This window comes from Coregonus clupeaformis, chromosome 29 (assembly GCF_020615455.1).
Source record: "Coregonus clupeaformis isolate EN_2021a chromosome 29, ASM2061545v1, whole genome shotgun sequence".
NCBI lineage: Eukaryota > Metazoa > Chordata > Actinopteri > Salmoniformes > Salmonidae > Coregonus > Coregonus clupeaformis.
Genome location: NC_059220.1, coordinates 10665706 through 10685536, shown reverse-complemented (window position 1 = coordinate 10685536; position 19831 = coordinate 10665706). Strand labels below are relative to the sequence as shown.

General features: G+C 42.4%; 1 protein-coding gene across 1 annotated transcript in view; it reads left to right on the top strand.

Annotated features, from left to right (window-relative positions):
* LOC121544658 (pleckstrin homology domain-containing family H member 1-like) overlaps nt 1-16633 on the top strand; it is a 43092-nt gene extending 26459 nt beyond the window's left edge. Inside the window, exons 21-31 of the mRNA XM_041854691.2 lie at nt 1940-2116; nt 2490-2587; nt 2855-3032; nt 3411-3566; nt 3761-3858; nt 3968-4109; nt 4396-4544; nt 4675-4804; nt 6240-6323; nt 11211-11357; nt 15888-16633. Of these exons, the coding sequence (XP_041710625.2) occupies nt 1940-2116; nt 2490-2587; nt 2855-3032; nt 3411-3566; nt 3761-3858; nt 3968-4109; nt 4396-4544; nt 4675-4804; nt 6240-6323; nt 11211-11357; nt 15888-16097 (1569 nt within the window). The 3' untranslated portion in view covers nt 16098-16633. The remainder of the gene's footprint in view (nt 1-1939; nt 2117-2489; nt 2588-2854; nt 3033-3410; nt 3567-3760; nt 3859-3967; nt 4110-4395; nt 4545-4674; nt 4805-6239; nt 6324-11210; nt 11358-15887) is intronic.
* The last annotated feature ends 3198 nt before the right edge of the window (nt 16634-19831 follow it).

Sequence of the window (19831 nt, the reverse complement as noted above, 5' to 3'; positions counted from 1 at the left end):
CTGTTCCTGTTCAAAGACTTTGAACATGCACCCTTCCCGTCCGTCCTACCCTTCTTATAGTCCCTGATCTGACATGGCTGTGCTAGTGAAAGATGTCATGAAACTGTTTACACTGTATTCATACAGAGCCTTGATCCTAGTAACATTTTCCTATTCTCCTTGAACAATGACAGACTAGTTTGACAGCTTCATCCTGACTTGGATGAACCTGTCAAACTTGGAATGTGTTTCCAAGTAGGAAACACATTCATGATGCTGCATGCAGGGCCGGGCCGCCCATTAGGCAGGATTAGGCGGCTGCCTGTGGCCGCAGATTGAGGAGGGCAGCATTTTCTGAGCTAAACTGACCAAGACGCACCTCCAACAACATAAAACAACTCACATAATTCTGCCCAAAAACAATGACAATTTCTCTCAACCAGTGGCATATGGGCTTTTTAGGTGAGCGCCAATGGCGCCCTTTGGTAAGCAGTGCCTACTTTGTCAAAGGCAGGGGTGCAAAATATTTTGCTTGTCCATTCCCAGCCCGCCTCTCCAGGGTGCTGTTGGAGAGACGCATCACTGCGGCCCTCCACCAACGTTCTGTCAAAAAATCATCTAACATAAATCATATAGGTATAGGATATGGTAGAAAGAGTATGTGGCCTTTTCTGTAGCCTACAGGCTGGAGATAAAATGTATGACAATGTAATGAGACAGACACTTTTTACATCATGCAGGTTTCTCCGACCAAATATAGTAACCTAAATGGCGACCAATCAAAGAAAAAAAATTGCTGACATGTTAACAAACACCATATCCTAAAAACAGGACAGGTCAAAGTAAAATGGACCGTATGGAATGGACAATCAGGCTACTCACAACTGCTGTCCAGGACTTTCACCCCAAAGGCAGGATGTCATGATCAGTGGTGTTTGTATCCGTCAATTTTTGACAAGCTGATCATAGCGAAAAAGAAAATACCTTTATTTCCCGTTGTGTAAACACATTGATTCTCATTGCAAATAGGCTCAGGATAACTCCTGATAATGTTGGCTAGCTGATATTCAGAAGTTAAAAAGCCAAATTGATTAGTCACAGGAATCATTCACGACTAATAAAGCCAATGCAACTGCCTGTTTAACAAACAATAGGCATTCCACGTAACATTCCACTGCGGCCGACACTGTAGGCTACACCCCAGTAAGTACAGACCGACGCCGACGTCATTTGGACATCTTTTTTGGTCCTGTCCGGACCGGCCATCTTTTTTTGTTGCAGTCCGGACCGGCCTTGATTTCCACGTCCACAGATGTAGATTTTTGGTCCAGTCTGGACCAAATCTGAACCAAACATAGACGTCTATTTTTGGTTAAGATTTGGTTCGGTCTGGACCGGCCTTGATTTGGTTCAAACATAGACGTCTATAAATTATGTATTTTTCGACTTTCATTCAGAACCGAAGATGATCCTCATTTCAACTTCCGGAAAATAGGTATTTTTCAATGTCTGTAAAATATGTATTTTCAACGTCATTTTGCTTACTGGGACTATTCTAGTTTTGCGGGGTTATATGAGGAGGGCGGAGATGATATATGTTTTTTTGTCTCGCCTAGGGCGACAGAACGGCCAGATCCGGGTTTTCATTACTGTAGCGCTGCTTGAGGGGTGGTCTACAATACGAACATCATTTACTTTATGTTCATATTCTTATCTTTTATTATGTCTTATGGTTGTTGTGATTATGTGATCAAGACTAGTGATTATGTGATCAAGACTAGTGATTATGTGATCAAGACTAGTGATTATGTGATCAAGACTAGTGATTATGTGATCAAGACTAGTGATATGCCCCTTGCTTAAACTGATCCCCACGAACACGCTGCTTCTATTGTTTCTCAACATGTATCACGATCAGGTAAAACCTTCTTCATCCCTCTTTCATCCTTCCTTCCTTCAGTCCTGTCAGCTGTTCATCAACGTGCTGGTGGAGTCTCCCTCCATCGACTACCACATGTCCCTGGCCCAGAATGCATTGCAGGTGTGTCTGACGCACCCAGAGCTCCAGAACGAGATGTACTGTCAGTTGATTAAACAGACCAACCGCCGCACACCACACAACTCCTCCCTCACTCAGGTACATTACACACCACAACTCCTCCCTCACTGAGGTACGTTACACACACCACACGACTCCCTCACTCATGTCGGTATAAGCCTGTCCCTGAAGCTCAAATGACCCCCTAGCCCCTAGCCCCTAGTCACTTGTGGAAATCTGAGAGGATTCGATGGGTATGAGTAATATGGCTACAATAACACCTGGCCTTTCAGAAGGCAAGAGGGAGGATCAACATTATTGGTTTCATCTATCCAATATTCCTCCCACTTATCACTTTGTATCTAGTTATTTTGTGTTACCTGTCATAGTTTCTGTTTTTTTCTCAGGTATTGTTTACGTTGTAGTGATCTGTCGGTCTGTCTGTCTGTCTATCTGTCTGTCCTCTCCTCAGTGCTGGCAGCTGTTGGCTGTGTGTGTGGCTCTGTTTCTGCCTCAGCAACACTTCCTGTGGTACCTCAGACAGTATCTGCAGCGTCATGCAGACCCCAGGTACACACACACATACATACTCTCACACGCTCTCTCTGCATCTCTCTCGCTCTCTCGCTCTCTCGCTCTCTCTCTCTCTCTCTCTCACACGCTGTCTCTCTCTCTCTCACACGCTGTCTTTCTCTCTCACACGCTGTCTCTCTCTCTCTCTCTCACACGCTGTCTCTCTCTCTCACACTCTCTCTCTCTCTCTCTCTCTCTCTCTCTCTCTCTCTCTCTCTCTCTCTCACACACACGCTGTCTCTCTCTCTCTATCTCTCTGTGTAGGAGTGAGGTGGGGAAGTATGCTGTGTACTGTCAGAGGTCTGTGGAGCGTACCCTACAGAACGGAGAGAGAGAGGCAAAACCATCACGTATGGAGATCCTGTCTATCCTACTGAGGAACCCTTACCACCACTCACTACCCTTCAGCATCCCTGTCCACTTCAAGAACATCACCTACCAGGTAACACACATGTACGCACACACACACACACACACACACACTCACCTACCAGGTAACACACACACTCTCACCTACCAGGTAACACACACACATTTTAGTAATAACTTTTCAGTGAGCCCTGTCTCCTAGGTGGTGGGATTCAATAGTTCCTCCACCCACACAACGACAGAGTCACACACAGTCACACACACACAACGACAGAGTCACACACAGTCACACACACACAACGACAGAGTCACACACAGTCACACACACACAACGACAGAGTCACACACAGTCACACACACACAACGACAGAGTCACACACAGTCACACACACTTGTCTATCATGCCATGTCTCAGTGATCCCCCTCCTGTCCTATCCGTCCTGTTCTTTAGGTGGTAGGTTTCGATGGCTCCACCACAGTAGAAGAGTTCCTGAGCACCCTAAACCAGAGGGTGGGCATGAGAAAACCACACCTGTCAGGTTTTGCTCTCTTCACTGACGACCCCTCGGGGAATGACCTGGAGCACTGCCTGCAGCCCAGCGTCAAAGTACGTGTGGACCAACACACTCATGACTGTAGTTGCCCATGCATTGCAGCACACACAACCTCACTTTTTGGTGCCTGTCACTAAGTATGGCAGTAAACAGAGGGTAGAGTGGAATCAGAAAAGGGATTAGGGAAAAATGTACAAGGGACCAGTGTCTGCCTGTTTGCTGATTGACCTCTCACCCCTGCCAACAGATCTGTGATGTCATTTCCAAGTGGGAACAAGCCCTGAAAGAACTGCATCCTGGAAAATACGAGGGCACACGCATCGTCCGTCTGACGTACAGGAGCAGGTAGGCTTGACCTTGTTTTAGTTGGCTCCATCCATAGAGCTGAAGATGAGCTGCAGACCACATCATACACACACATCATGCATTGACCAGTGTGATGTCTGTTGTGTAGGTTGTCTTTCCGGGCCCAGGCTAAAGGAGAGACGGAGCGTGAGCGCCTCCTGCTGGCCTACCAGGTGAATGACGAGGTCCACCAGGGGCACTTCCCTGTCAACAAGGAGCTGGCTCTGGAGGTGGCTGCTCTCATGGCACAGGTGGGTAGTGTTTTGGTAAGGAGAGGGGCATTATGGGTACTGTAGTACATCATGCTACAGGTAGCATGGAGGGGACTGATGGGGGCAGTATATGTCTGTGGGTTATGCTGTGTGAGCAGCAGATGATATACCTGTACGTTAAGGTTTGTTTGTGACTACAATGATCTTTGACCTTATTGTGTCTATTATTTAGTTTTTGCACACGTGTGTTTTTAAAAATGACTACAAATAAAACAATTATAATTAAACAAATACTTAAAATGACCTACCCTTCCTCCCTCCTCAGGTGGAGCATGGTGATCTGGACCGTCCAGCCCCTTCCTCCTCCACTAGCTGCAGCTCTCCTCAGCCCAAAACCCAACAAATCCTCCTACAGGCCCTGGAACGCTTCTACCCCAAGCGCTACAAACAAGACTGCAGCATTGACCAGCTCAGGTAATGCTGGGGACACACACACACGCACATGCTTGACAAAAAGGGAGCTGAATTTGCTCTACTGTTATCTATTCAATAATGAGTTATAAACTACTTACAAATTAATAATTGATCCTCTATCTCCCCTCAGAGATCTATCGGAGCGTCTGGCCACTAAGTGGTCAGTCCTGCGCGGCTGCAGTGCCTCAGAGTGTGTCAGAATCTACCTGACCGTCACTAGGAAGTGGCCGTTGTTTGGTGCCAAGCTATTCCATGCTAAGGTTAGTGGGGATGGAACAAGACTGAAAAACCTTTACAGCTTTCCTGAATCTGTATTCTACTAGAATAATCCAGTATAGAGTGTATGTCTACTGTATGTTTCCAGCTTTTGCTGAATCTGAGTTCGGTGTCTCCAGTGACTTGGAACATCTCTCTATAATCAAATAGATGTTGCGTTCCTCTTCCCTCTTTTTGAAAGGACTAGTATTTCAGTATTTACTCAGAGAAGAACCCCATTCCCATAGAAACCTTTAGTAATGCAGATATACACTACCGGTCAAAAGTTTTAGTATTTTTCTTTATTTTTACTATTTTCTACATTGTAGAATAATAGTGAAGACATCAAAACTATGAAATAACACATATGGAATCATGTAATATCCAGAAAAGTGTTAAACAAATCAATATATATATATATATCTCAAATAGCCACCCTTTGCCTTGATGACAGCTTTGCACACTCTTGGCATTCTCTCAACCAGCTTCATGAGGTAGTCACCTGGAATGCATTTCAATTAACAGGTGTGCCTTCTTAAAAGTTCATTTGTGGAATTTCTTTCCTTCTTAATGCGTTTGAGCCAATCAGTTGTGTTGTGACAAGGTAGGTGGGGTATACAGAAGATAGCCCTATTTGGTAAAAGACCAAGTCCATATTATGGCGAGAACAGCTCAAATAAGCAAAGAGAAATGATAGTCCATCATTACTTTAAGACATGAAGGTCAGTCAATATGGAACATTTCAAGAACTTTGAAAGTTTCTTCAAGTGCAGTCGCAAAAACCATCAAGCGCTATGATGAAACTGGCTCTCATGAGAACCACCACAGGAATGGAAGACCCAGAGTTACCTCTGCTGCACTGTCTGTGATTTATTTAGAATTCAAGGTACACTTAACCAGCATGGCTACCACAGCATTCTGCAGCGATACGTCATCCCATCTGGTTTGGGCTTAGTGGGACTATCATTTGTTTTTCAACAGGACAATGACCCAACACACCTCCAGGCTGTGTAAGGGCTATTTTACCAAGAAGGAGAGTGATGGAATGCTGCATCAGATGACCTGGCCTCCACAATCCCCCGACCTCAACCAAATTGATATGGTTTGGGATGAGTCGGACCGCGGAGTGAAGGAAGCAGGTTGAGAGAATGCCAATAGTGTGCAAAGCTGTCATCAAGGCAATGTGTGGCTATTTGAAGAATCTCAAATATAAAATATATTTTGATTTGTTTAACACTTTTTTGGTTACTACATGATTCCATATGTGTTATTTCATAGTTTTGATGTCTTAACTATCATTCTACAATGTAGAAAATAGTAAAAATAAAGAAAAACCCTTGAATGAGTAGGTGTTGTAAAACTTTTGACTGGTAGTGTACCTGTATCTAGTATTATCTGTCCCTACAAAAGTCCATACCTCTCCCCTGTCTCTGTCTGCAGCCTTTACCCCCCTCGTCTGTAGAGCAGTCCCAGGTCTGGCTAGCTGTCAACGAGGATGGACTGTGTGTGCTTGACTATACCATGGTAAGTGTCTGTTTAGGTAGCTGTTTAAATGTCTGCTTCCTTAGTGCATTTACCATAGTTCAACTGATGATTCAAAGGTTCCATAGCATGTAGGCCTAAAATCCTACTACAGTTTTTCTCAGTCGCTTTGGTGCATTTTTCACATCATCCCTAACATGTGCAAAATAATAAGTGCATTTCTCAGAACAATTTGTACAAACTGCAATATACAATAGATATGTTTCTAAAGCTAGTCAGTCACTAAAAATCCTTAGTACATCTCTCAAAAGTAAATATTCATGCCAATGATCATGTCAGTGTCATCAGAATGATAAGTCATTGAGTCATTGTTCACGAACAAGGTTGTCAAAATGTTTAGGCATGTTGTCAATGGAACTGTGTACTTTGACAGTATTACCTGATGTAAACTTAGGCTACAGTTTGGATGACAGTTACTGTATTGAAAATGCACAAGGCTGCACTTCTATGGCATATATCAATTTCAACAGTACTATTTACATATTACTGTATGTGGGTTATTGATTGAAAGAGACTGGACAACCCAAGGGGGCACAAAGGAAAAAAAACTAAATTAGAAAGAAACACAGGAAACCACCCCTAAGGCACAACTTTGCCCACAGCACTGTTCTAGTGCTGTCTCTACACATCCAGACATTCCTGTCTGTCAGCCCACATATTCTCATCCACATCACACCGGATATTTTCCCTTCCAATGCAACGTGGAAAGAATCTTTTGGAATGCCTTATCCATCCTCTGCAGGCGTCTACTGTGGTGTCCTCACATGCTGCATCCATTGCAGCCAGCAGGGTCATCTGTGTGTGTGGCTGACGATCGTACACCTTCCACCTCCATGCTGAAAAGAACTCCTCAATTGGGTTAAGGAATGGTGAATAAGGTGGGAGGAATTCTATGAGCATCCTCGGGTGGGTCACAAACCATTGCCTTATGATGTTTGATCGATGGAAACTCACATTATCACAAATGACCACATACTTTGGCAAATCCTCTCTAAACAGACCCCTCTCATCATCAGGGATGAGAGCCCTGTAGAGAGTCTCTAAAAGTTGAGTAGATGCTGGGTGTTGTATGGCCCTAAAAGGGGGATATGGGTTAGGACACCATGCTCCGAAATAGCAGCACACATGGTGATATTTCCTCCCCCGTTGGCCTGGCAAATCCACAGTAGCTCTGTGACCGATGATATTCCGACCCCGCCTTCTGCATTTGGTCAGGTTGAAGCCAGCCTCATCCACGTATACAAAGTTGTGAGAGGGTTCACTTGATTCCAACTCCATTATACGCTATATCCCAGAACACACAGTTGAATTTGTTTTGGTAAGGAAGAGTGACATAAAATGTACATATATTGCATGTTCCTTCCACAGCAATGGAAATGTGTGCAGTTTATGCTTACTGTACTATGTAACACTATAAAATGTTGCTGTAAAGTAGTTACATAGATATATGTTTTACCTGTACATACTGGTACCGTAGCTCCATAACTCTGTCCTCATTCCTTTGGAATGGTACACGGTACAGCTGTTTCATACTCATCTGGTTTCTATGCAGCACCCTGTCGATGGTTGAGATGCTAACCGTATGGATGTTTTCAAAGACATCGTTGTCTTCTATAATGGTCCTTTGTATTTCCCTGAGTCTCATGGCATTGTTTGCTCGGACCATGGTGCAAATAGCCTCCTCCTGTTGAGGTGTGAAAAGGCGTCCTCTGCCACCGGTTTGAGGTAATCTTGCAGTCCTATGTGTGGAAAAATGCAGTGATGCATCGCACACTTTCACATAGACAAAAACTATGCGAACACACATTTTACTGTAAAACATACAGGTGGGTGCATGTAAGGTGCAGTATGTATCTGTATAGAGTATATTTCTGTATGCTGTGAAATACAAGTGGACTACTGTAATATGAAGCATTGTAGGAAGTATACAGTATACTGCTTATATACAGTAACAGTGCACTGTACATTGGTGGACATACCTGTTCTCTCTTCGAAACGCTTGTACTATTGAGGACACGGTTGATCTCCCAATATTCGGCTGCACCCTTCGACCCGCCTCAGCCATTGTAAGGCCATGATTGACAACATGGTCTACAATAGTGGCCCTTATGTCATCAGATATGCGCCTATGTCCTCTTCTGCCTCTTCCTCTGTTTTGCCTTCCACCACGCATCCTTGCTCCTCTTCTTCCTCCTCTTGGCTGTTGACCCTGTTCGTTTCCCTGGTCCATCCATTATTGGAAAATTGCAACTCTGTGTTGTGGTCTGTCTATATATGCTTGCCAATTGATTCTTCATGAGATGCACCTTTGAGCAATTTAGACAACTGGTTGATTGTTGGTTGAACTAACACTTTACATTCCTTCATGAGTGAGGGTTAATTTCACCTGCACGATTCAGCAATTTACGTTTTGTACAAAAGGTCTAATAGAAATGTGTAAAACTATGCTTGACAGTTTATGACAAATAGTTCAACAATTTTGCATGTAATGGCTTATGCAAGGAACTAATGCCTAGATGTTTTGAGGGATAAGACTATTCAACAGAGAACCATCTACTATATTTTGATCAACATGACATGAGCAATTGAAAATGTGGAAAAAAGCTGACACTTGTACATTATCAATTGCAATATGTACAAAAGCAATTGCAATTTGTTCAAAGGAATAAGAAATTGCTTTAATGATGTGCACAAGTGACTAGATGATTTGGAATTTGTACAAGTAGTATCAAGAATTGCACTTTTGATCTAAGAAATGCACCAAAGCGACTGAGAAAAACTGTAATATGTATTATTACTGGTACTAAATGTGTCCAGAAGAGGGCGTATTTCAGTGATTCAGTACGGCCAGTGATCAAGGGACCGCCATCAGATGTGAGCTCTAGGAATCTGAATAGAATATAAGGCAGCAACCTCTCAGAATCCAACCAGATGTATATTGTTTTGTTATTCTCTGTTCTTATTTTTCAGGTTTAAAAAAGCATTAGATTCAGAGCACTCAAACTTAAGGTTTGGGATTTATTTTTACAAGTCTTTACCAGTCTGGCTGTGGCCAGGCCACAGACGCAGAGAATTGTTGAACTACTGGTCTGGAATGATTTTCTGCTACAACGTTAGAAACACCAGATCCCCACAGGGAAACAGAAACTGGCCAACGCCAACCTCTGATTTCATACCCATACCCGGGTTCAAATACTATTTTAAATCATTTAAAATACATAAACTGGACTTGATTCACCTTGCCTGGGTTAAAGGAACCAATAGAAAATATAAAAAAGTGCAAATCCCGCCCATCTGGCACTCCTGGTAGGCTAGAACAAACACTTCATGTATTTGAAAGATTTTAAATAGTATTTGAACCCAGGTTTGGGTCTACCCTGAGAGGTCCAAACGCTGACTGAGATATAAACAAAGTTAGACCTAAAGCACTATAATTATCTTACCCTTATTCCTCCATGTCATTTCTGGTTTGGCATCCTTTCATGCTCCCAATACATTCACTAGTCCTTAGGGGGGGGATAAGCAACATTCAAAATAAAGCATCAGAAATAATGTTATGCTGCTACATTGCTTCATGCTGAATTTGCCTCTTGAGAAAACAATAACAAGAAACCAATTTCCAAAGCAAGGATCTTGTGGCCTGTAACAGGAAGAGAGATGACGTGTAGAATGTATTATACAAGAGACAAAATTCACAAATGTTACAGCACAAACGGCAGAGTCATGTCTCAAGTGTAAAACTAATAATGGCTCAATAATCCATGCTTTCTGTGAATGCTATAATGTCTGGAAGTTGTGGGCGGAGCTAGAAAGTTGGCTGTCAGAATATTACAGTGTAAATTTACTTTTAATCCGTCTGTCTGCATATTTCAAGACATGGCATACAGGGGTGTAGTGAGATACCCAATGGGCTGGACGATTCTCTTCTCATCACTCATCTTGGAAAAACGTATACTAAAAACTTGGAAGTCAATCAATCCGCCATCATTAACACAATAGAAAAATCGAATGATTTATTATTGAAATAGCATGGGCGACCAAGAAAAACGAATTGTTACAATTTAAGGCCAAGTGGCAAACAATAATACAGACACTAGGGATGGAGGTGTGAACATACAGACACTAGGGATGGAGGTGTGAACATACAGACACTAGGGATGGAGGTGTGAACATACAGACACTAGGGATGGAGGTGTGAACATACAGACACTAGGGATGGAGGTGTGAACATACAGACACTAGGGATGGAGGTGTGAACATACAGACACTAGGGATGGAGGTGTGAACATACAGACACTAGGGATGGAGGTGTGAACATACAGACACTAGGGATGGAGGTGTGAACATACAGACACTAGGGATGGAGGTGTGAACATACAGACACTAGGGATGGAGGTGTGAACATACAGACACTAGGGATGGAGGTGTGAACATACAGACACTAGGGATGGAGGTGTGAACATACAGACACTAGGGATGGAGGTGTGAACATACAGACACTAGGGATGGAGGTGTGAACATACAGACACTAGGGATGGAGGTGTGAACATACAGACACTAGGGATGGGGGTGTGAGCATGTGGGTCTGGGCAGAGGAGATATAGTCGTTGTTTGTGTCTGTCTGTAAGCTGTTGTTTGTATGTACAAGTTTGTTTTTATGAGTAATAAAACAAATATTATTAAAAAAGGAAGAGAGATAACAAAGGCTTTTCACACTACTGAACAGAACCAAACCAAAAGTGAAAAGAAAAGATCAGAGCCAGCACAGTTTGGTTCAGGTTGGCACGGTAATGTGAAAAGTGTAATACACATTTTCCTATTCACATACGTCTTTTAAACAACTGAAATAAATCATCCTTTCCTTTACAGCACCTTCTGGTCACGTATTCCTACCAATCAGTGATCACCTTTGGCGGTTGCCGTGACGACCTGATGGTGGTGGTGAGCCAGACCAAAGAGCAGGGTGGAGGGAAGAAGAGTGTGGAGAAACTGGTCTTCTCTATGGCTAAACCCAAGGTAAAGTCTCTGTAGTCTTCTCTATGGCTAAACCCAAGGTAAAGTCTCTATAGTCTTCTCTATGGCTAAACCCAAGGTAAAGTCTCTATAGTCTTCTCTATGGCTAAACCCAAGGTAAAGTCTCTATAGTCTTCTCATGGCTAAACCCAAGGTAAAGTCTCTATAGTCTTCTCATGGCTAAACCCAAGGTAAAGTCTCTATAGTCTTCTCTATGGCTAAACCCAAGGTAAAGTCTCTATAGTCTTCTCTATGGCTAAACCCAAGGTAAAGTCTCTATAGTCTTCTCTATGGCTAAACCCAAGGTAAAGTCTCTATAGTCTTCTCTATGGCTAAATCCAAGGTAAAGTCTCTATAGTCTTCTCTATGGCTAAACCCAAGGTAAAGTCTCTATAGTCTTCTCTATGGCTAAATCCAAGGTAAAGTCTCTATAGTCTTCTCTATGGCTAAACCCAAGGTAAAGTCTCTATAGTCTTCTCTATGGCTAAACCCAAGGTAAAGTCTCTATAGTCTTCTCTATGGCTAAACCCAAGGTAAAGTCTCTATAGTCTTCTCTATGGCTAAACCCAAGGTAAAGTCTCTATAGTCTTCTCTATGGCTAAACCCAAGGTAAAGTCTCTATTGTCTTCTCTATGGCTAAACCCAAGGTAAGGCCATTGAAATGTAATCTATTCTATTTTCTAGTCTATTTCTATGGCAGGTTTAAAGTAGGTGGTCTTTACCACTGGCCAAGTGCAAATGGTCAATGAAAACGATTAGTGGATTATAATCATCACGGACCACAACAGCTCTGTCAACTTTCAGTCAGCGCTCAGATTAAGTTAAGGTCATACAGTTACTTTTGGCTGGATTTTCCAGAGACTGTAAAGTCAAAGGTGGGTGGTGGTGTTGATCTTACTGTACAGATCAGGGAGCCAGTGTGGCGAGTAAATGGTGAGCTCCTGCTATGTGGCTCTGTCCACCTGTCAGTTCAGTGTAGCTCCGAGAGCAGTCCGCTGCAGCAACCAGGGTCATGGGGTCTATTCCCACAGGGATCACACACTCACAGTGTGTTTGCACTCACTGTACTTTTAGTCACTTTGGATAAAAGTGACATCTATTGTACATCTATTATTTATACAGTGAGGGAAAACATTATTTGATCCCCTGCTGATTTTGTACGTTTGCCCACTGACAAAGAAATGATCAGTCTAATTTTAATGGTAGGTTGATTTGACAGAATAACAACAAAAAAATCCAGAAAAACGCATGTCAAAAATGTTATGAATTGATTTGCATTTTAATGAGGGAAATAAGTATTTGACCCCTCTGCAAAACATGGCTTAGTATTTGGTGGCAAAACCCTTGTTGGCAATCACAGAGGTCAGATGTTTCTTGTAGTTGGCCACCAGGTTTGCACACATCTCAGGAGGGATTTTGTCCCACTCCTCTTTGCAGATCTTCTCCAAGTCATTAAGGTTTCGAGGCTGACGTTTGGCAACTCGAACCTTCAGCTCCCTCCACAGATTTTCTATGGGATTAAGGTCTGGAGACTGGCTAGGCCACTCCAGGACCTTAATGTGCTACTTCTTGAGCCACTCCTTTGTTGCCTTGGCCGTGTGTTTTGGGTCATTGTCATGCTGGAATACCCATCCACGACCCATTTTCAATGCCCTGGCTGAGGGAAGGAGGTTCTCACCCAAGATTTGACGGTAAATGGCCCCGTCCATCGTCCCTTTGATGCAGTGAAGTTGTCCTGTCCCCTTAGCAGAAAAACAGGAACCTAGAGATGAACGTACTTTGGTGCGAAAAGTGTAAATCAATCCCAGAACAACAGCAAAGGACCTTGTGAAGATGCTGGAGGAAAGAGGTACAAAAGTATCTATATCCTTTCGCCAGGCATAATGGGACCCATCTCGTCCAAAAAGTTGACTCAAGTTTGCCAAAAAAGCACCTGGATGATGATCAAGACTCTTGGAAGAACGTTCTTTTGGTTGGAGTCATTGCAGCTAAAGGTGGCACAACCAGTTATTGAGTGTAAGGGGGCAATTACTTTTTCACACAGGGGAATGATGTGTTGCATAACTTTGTTTATGAAATAAATATGTAATTGTTGTGTTATTTGCTCACTTATGTTCCCTTTATCTAATATTAGGTTTTGGTTGAAGATCTGATAACATTCAGTATCACAAATATGCAAAAGTAGAGAAAATTAGAAAGGTGGCAAATACTTTTTCATAGCATTGAAGGTTACCCTAATATGAAGGTTACCCTAATTTCAGTTTTATATTTTTAATACAAAAATCAAAACAAAAAAAACGGATTTTGCTTTGTCATTATGGGGTATTGTGCGTAGATTGATGAGGGAAAAAAGCTATTTAATCCATTTCAGAATAAGGATGTAACATAACAGCGTGGAAAAAGTCAAGGGGTCTGAATACTTTCCGAATGCACTGTGTGTGTATATGTGTATATATATATAGTGGGGAGAACAAGTATTTGATACACTGCCGATTTTGCAGGTTTTCCTACTTACAAAGCATGTAGAGGTCTGTAATTTTTATCATAGGTACACTTCAACTGTGAGAGACAGAATCTAAAACAAAAATCCAGAAAAACACATTGTATGATTTTTAAGTAATTAATTTGCATTTTATTGCATGACATAAGTATTTGATACATCAGAAAAGCAGAACTTAATATTTGGTACAGAAACCTTTGTTTGCAATTACAGAGATCATACGTTTCCTGTAGGTCTTGACCAGGTTTGCACACACTGCAGCAGGGATTTTGGCCCACTCCTCCATACAGACCTTCTCCAGATCCTTCAGGTTTCGGGGCTGTCGCTGGGCAATACGGACTTTCAGCTCCCTCCAAAGATGTTTTATTGGGTTCAGGTCTGGAGACTGGCTAGGCCACACCTTGAGATGCTTCTTACAGAGCCACTCCTTAGTTGACCTGGCTGTGTGTTTCGGGTCGTTGTCATGCTGGAAGACCCAGCCACGATCCATCTTCAATGCTCTTACTGAGGGAAGGAGGTTGTTGGCCAAGATCTCGCGATACATGGCCCCATCCATCCTCCCCTCAATACGGTGCAGTCGTCCTGTCCCCTTTGCAGAAAAGCATCCCCAAAGGATGATGTTTCCACCTCCAAGCTTCACGGTTGGGATGGTGTTCTTGGGGTTGTACTCATCCTTCTTCTTCCTCCAAACACGGCGAGTGGAGTTTAGACCAAAAAGCTCTATTTTTGTCTCATCAGACCACATGACCTTCTCCCATTCCTCCTCTGGATCATCCAGATGGTCATTGGCAAACTTCAGACGGGCCTGGACATGCGCTGGCTTGAGCAGGGGGACCTTGCGTGCGCTGCAGGATTTTAATCCATGACGGCGTAGTGTGTTACTAATGGTTTTCTTTGAGACTGTGGTCCCAGCTCTCTTCAGGTCATTGACCAGGTCCTGCCGTGTACTTCTGGGCTACAGATCTTACATGGAGCCCCAGACCGAGGGTGATTGACCGTCATCTTGAACTTCTTCCATTTTCTAATAATTGCGCCAACAGTTGTTGCCTTCTCACCAAGCTGCTTGCCTATTGTCCTTTAGCCCATCCCAGCCTTGTGCAGGTCTACAATTTTATCCCTGATGTCCTTACACAGCTCTCTGGTCTTGGCCGTTGTGGAGAGGTTGGAGTCTGTTTGATTGAGTGTGTGGACAGGTGTCTTTTATACAGGTAACGAGTTCAAACAGGTGCAGTTAATACAGGTAATGAGTGGAGAACAGGAGGGCTTCTTAAAGAAAAACTAACAGGTCTGTGAGAGCTGGAATTCTTACTGGTTGGTAGGTGATCAAATACTTATGTCATGCAATAAAATGCAAATTAATTACTTAAAAATCATACCATGTGATTTTCTGGATTTTTGTTTTAGATTCCGTCTCTCACAGTTGAATTGTACCTATGATAAAAAATTACAGACCTCTACATGCTTTGTAAGTAGGAAAACCTGCAAAATCGGCAGTGTATCAAATACTTGTTCTCCCCACTGTATGTATATATGACGGTTACCCTCTGCCTTGGGCTGATGTATAAAGCAGGTTGATTCTCTATTTTATGTGTTCAGCCTCCAAGGAGCCTAAGGGAGAGATTTTAAAAACTGCAGATAAATTACCTGTGCACCGAAATTGACTTTAAAAGGTGGTTTTGGCTTGAGCCGCCAGTCGTTAATCTGTGTTGTATTGAATCCCGGGCTAAGCATAGAGTCACATTACAGCTGTAGGACGTGCTAATAAGGTCCCTCTGTATTCATGTCAGGCGGATCAGTATCAAGTCATTTCTATGGTTTTCTCATTGGCCTTAAACTGAACTTCTAAATGTGAGCAAATGGGCCTCCAGCTCCCTAGGAGCTAATGAAATACAATAATATGAAATGGTAAAACAATTTCCCCCTCTGTACTCTTTTGTCCTCCTCTTTCCTCCCCTCCTTCTGTCCTCCCTCCTCTCCTCCTCTCCCCCTCCCCTCCCCTCCTCTCTCCCTCCTCTCCTCTCCACTCCTCCCAGATCTTGGAGTTGACTCTGTTGATGGCCAGCTACATTAACTACTGGACGCCCAGCCTCCCTGGCCCCCCTATAGCCCAGCACCAGTCCCCAGGACCAGGCTCCCCTCTGGAGCCCCGCGGGGCCGGGACAGGGGCTGCGAAGATGTGGAACCTGGACAGCAGACACTTCCCCTCCATGACTTACACCACCAAGGGACCCACTCTACTGTGAATATGTCAAACTTCTTCTATGTTACTCTCATCCCCTCTAGCCTGAAGTGGATTCTGTTCCATATACACAGGACATTTCATTTCTGAAGATAGTTTTTAAAAACCGTTTAGCCTTGAAAAAGGATCGATACATACCCTATTTCTTGACCTTGGCTGTCTGGTCGTTATCCACACAGTGAGAAATAACCTCAGTATCTGGCAGCTTCTCCCTTCAGCCTCAACTCTTCCCCGCCACTCGTCTCTTCCAGATACAGCTGTGTCCCAAATGGCACCCTATTCCCTTTATAGTGCACTACTTTAGACCAGGGCCCTGTGGGAATAGGGTGCCATTTCACATACCCTCTGTCTTTTTTAAAGGGAAAAAAAGCTGTTAAAAAAGGAAAGACTTGATTTTCTTCTGGCTCTTTGGTACCTAATATGGAGCTAGGAAGATTTACGTATTCCTTAAACTAAGGAGGCTTGAAGTGGCGTTAACCTCTACGGGATCGGTGTCCCGTATACAGGACGGTTGAGCTAATGTGCGCTAATGTGATTAGTATGACTGTTGTAAGTAACAGCAAACTTTCCAGGACATAGACATGTCTTATATGGGCAGAAAGCTTACATTCTTGTTAATCTAACTGCACTGTACAATTTACAGTACAGTGAAACAATACCATGCTATTGTTTGAGGAGAGTGCACAACAACAAAAAACTTACCACAAACTTCAGTTTTTCCTTTCAAATGGTATCAAGAATATGCATATCCTTGCTTCAGGTCCTGTGCTACAGGCAGGTATGTCATTTTAGGCGAAAATTTAAAAAAAGATCAGATCCTTAAGAGGTTAACCGGTTTCTGAGGGAAGCTATTCGACTACAGAGCACTAGTCGTTGCTCACTACCTTCTCCTGACTGGCTCCTGGAGACACCGTCACGTTAGAATGACGCCGTCACGTTAGAATGACGCCATCTGACAGAAGACAATGCATTAAGCCAGTACAAAATAATACTTATATTTGAGACATCAAATTGTACTTGATTTTTTCATCAAACAATTGCACAAAATGTTTGACTTATAGATCACAGAAGGCCAGGGCCTGAGGAGGAACAGCCTACTGGGCAAAAACTGGTTGAATCAATGTTTCCACAACATTTGAACCCCCAAGAAATCTATGTGATGACATTGAATCGGCATGGAAAACTAATTGGATTTGGAAAAAGTCACCAACTTTTAATCTAAATCCAATGACAAGTTGAATTTTTTTGTTGATTACACGTTGAATTCAAGTTAGTTGACAACTTAACCAAATGTAAATCAAAACTAGACGTTGAACTGACATCTGTGCCCAGTGGGAGGCAAGGTACTATGACTTATGGTACAAGTGATGATGGTAACGTTTTGACCAAGCAATGTTTTATAACAATTTTGACCACATACTTTTATTGTGAAGTACAGAGTAACACTATTTTCTAAGATGATGGAGATGAATAGAAATGGAATACTGTCCGCTGTATGACAGCCTTAGTCTGAGATGTATGAACTCATTTGGTGGCATGTTCCTACTCCTCCACTTAATACCAGGGTTGGGATCAATTCCATTTTAAATTCAATTCAATTACACTGAAATGTCAATGTCATTTCCAAATCCAGTTTTCCACATTGCCTTTCAATTAGAGAATTTGAAATGGGAATTTCAGTTTACTTCTTAGAATTGACTGAATTTAAATGGAATTTGACCTCCAACCTTGTTGACAACACAATGGAAGGTACTGGGAACTCAGCCAGGTAGGACTGATTACATGGAAAGGTCCAGCCACATAAGGGTGGACTGGTATGATTAGAGATATTCAAATGTTATTAGTGACATGAATTGTTTTGGATCAAACCACTGTCTTGGTCATTTTCGTGTTATTTATTTAATTTCCTGGTATTTTGTGACTTTTTTTGTATGCTGAAAAGTGTTTGGCAGAACTGTTAAATGTTGAACTGAAACATTCAAAATGGCCTTGACTTTGTTTGTCTCAAGTAGCTAAATATTTTAACTTGACAGTTTTACGCTGTATGGATGCTGTATGATTTGTGAAATAGGGATGTTAGGTTAATGAAACAGATTATAGACAATGTGCTTAGCTGTTATGAAATGTTGTGTTTAAAATGAAATGAATAAAAAAGTGCATATATACAGTAGAGTATGGTGGTATTTGGCATGGCTTTGGCCTATAAACATTTACACTCAACATTCTGGTGAATACTAAAGCTCTTACAATATGCTTGTTATTTTCTCTCATTATGTTTTTACACACAGACTATCCCCATACTTTGGCAAATGTGCCAGTGTGATGTCAGGTAGGCTCAGCATTGTGCGTATGTTGATGTAGGTGGGGTTTGAAAGCTAGGATGCTAGTTGCGCTGACTTGCTTCATCCAAACGGATCAAAGTGGTAATGATATTTTCCTGCCAACAGTATTGCTATACACATTTTTTCTTTTTTTAATGATTTCTCAAAAACTGTAGTTACTCTATTATGAACAAAAATACTCATTATTGGAAACTCTGCTAACTTGTTGTGCATCATAGGCCCTAGGGCAGGGGTAGGCAACCCTGTTCCTGGAGTGCCACAGGTACTGCAGGATTTTGTTCCAACTAGGCATCACACCTGACCAACTGAGCTAATTGATCAGTTCAGTGATTGCCTAAATTCAACACACCTGGTCTTCCAGGTCAGTTAAACCAAAAACAGGACCAGGGTTGCCTACCCCTGCCCAAGGGCCTACGGTTACTCTTCAGGAAAAATGTTGAAGAGAAGGGTAGCATGGCTTGTTTGAGGTTTGGCCATTCCTTAACGGTGCTTATGTTTATCTTTATTTTAGCCTTCTGAGATTTTAAATAACGCTTGATGTGAATTCAAATAAAGTTTTTGAAGCCCTCCAACAAATTACAGCACAACATAAATTCACCAAAGGGCATCACTTATTTATCTGTTTAACAGCGTCCCTATTTAAAAAAAGCAGGAAATAGGTGAGCTGTTGATTTTTGGAAAACTCAGTAGATCAACAGGTGTAAGCCTATTTGGGAGCAGAAAGTTGGTAAGAGGTTGAGCGAGAGCACTGGAACAAGAAACACAGTAATCTAGGGCCTTCATATAGGCTGTGACGATAAGCCCTGTGAAGGTAGCCCGCCAGTTCCTCTCCATGGAAACTCTCTTAACGTTACCAAAGGCAGTCGGACATTCTCTTTACGTCCCACACTGAAAAAAATATTGTTAAGTGTTTTGCATTGTTTGTTGCCTAAAGCAGGGATGGGCAACTTTGATTGGGGTGGGGGCCACTAAAATGCTTAACTAATGAGGGGCCGCAGTGGCAGTTTTACAGTTAATATCCTGCAATTCTACACATTTTGACAGAGTGGAGAGAAATGTTTTCAGTTTTTAGTATGATATCTGAGAGAAAGTGTCTAACAAAATCAATGGGGGCCCCGGTCAGTAATATGACAGTGTTTAGGCTACTACAAGTTCAGATAGCTTGCTAGGACTAACTTACCAATCAAAAAAATGTTAACTGACATGGGCTAATTGTTTGACTGTCAGTCACTGACATAACAACAGAAAAACTGCTGATGCACATCCAAATTTCGAAATTGCATCTTGTGTATTCTCCTATTCTAAATCTCAACAGTAAATTGAGACCCAGACTGAGTAAAAAAAATAAAAAAAATAAAAGTGAAATTGTTCCCCATCCCTGCTCTATAGTCATGTC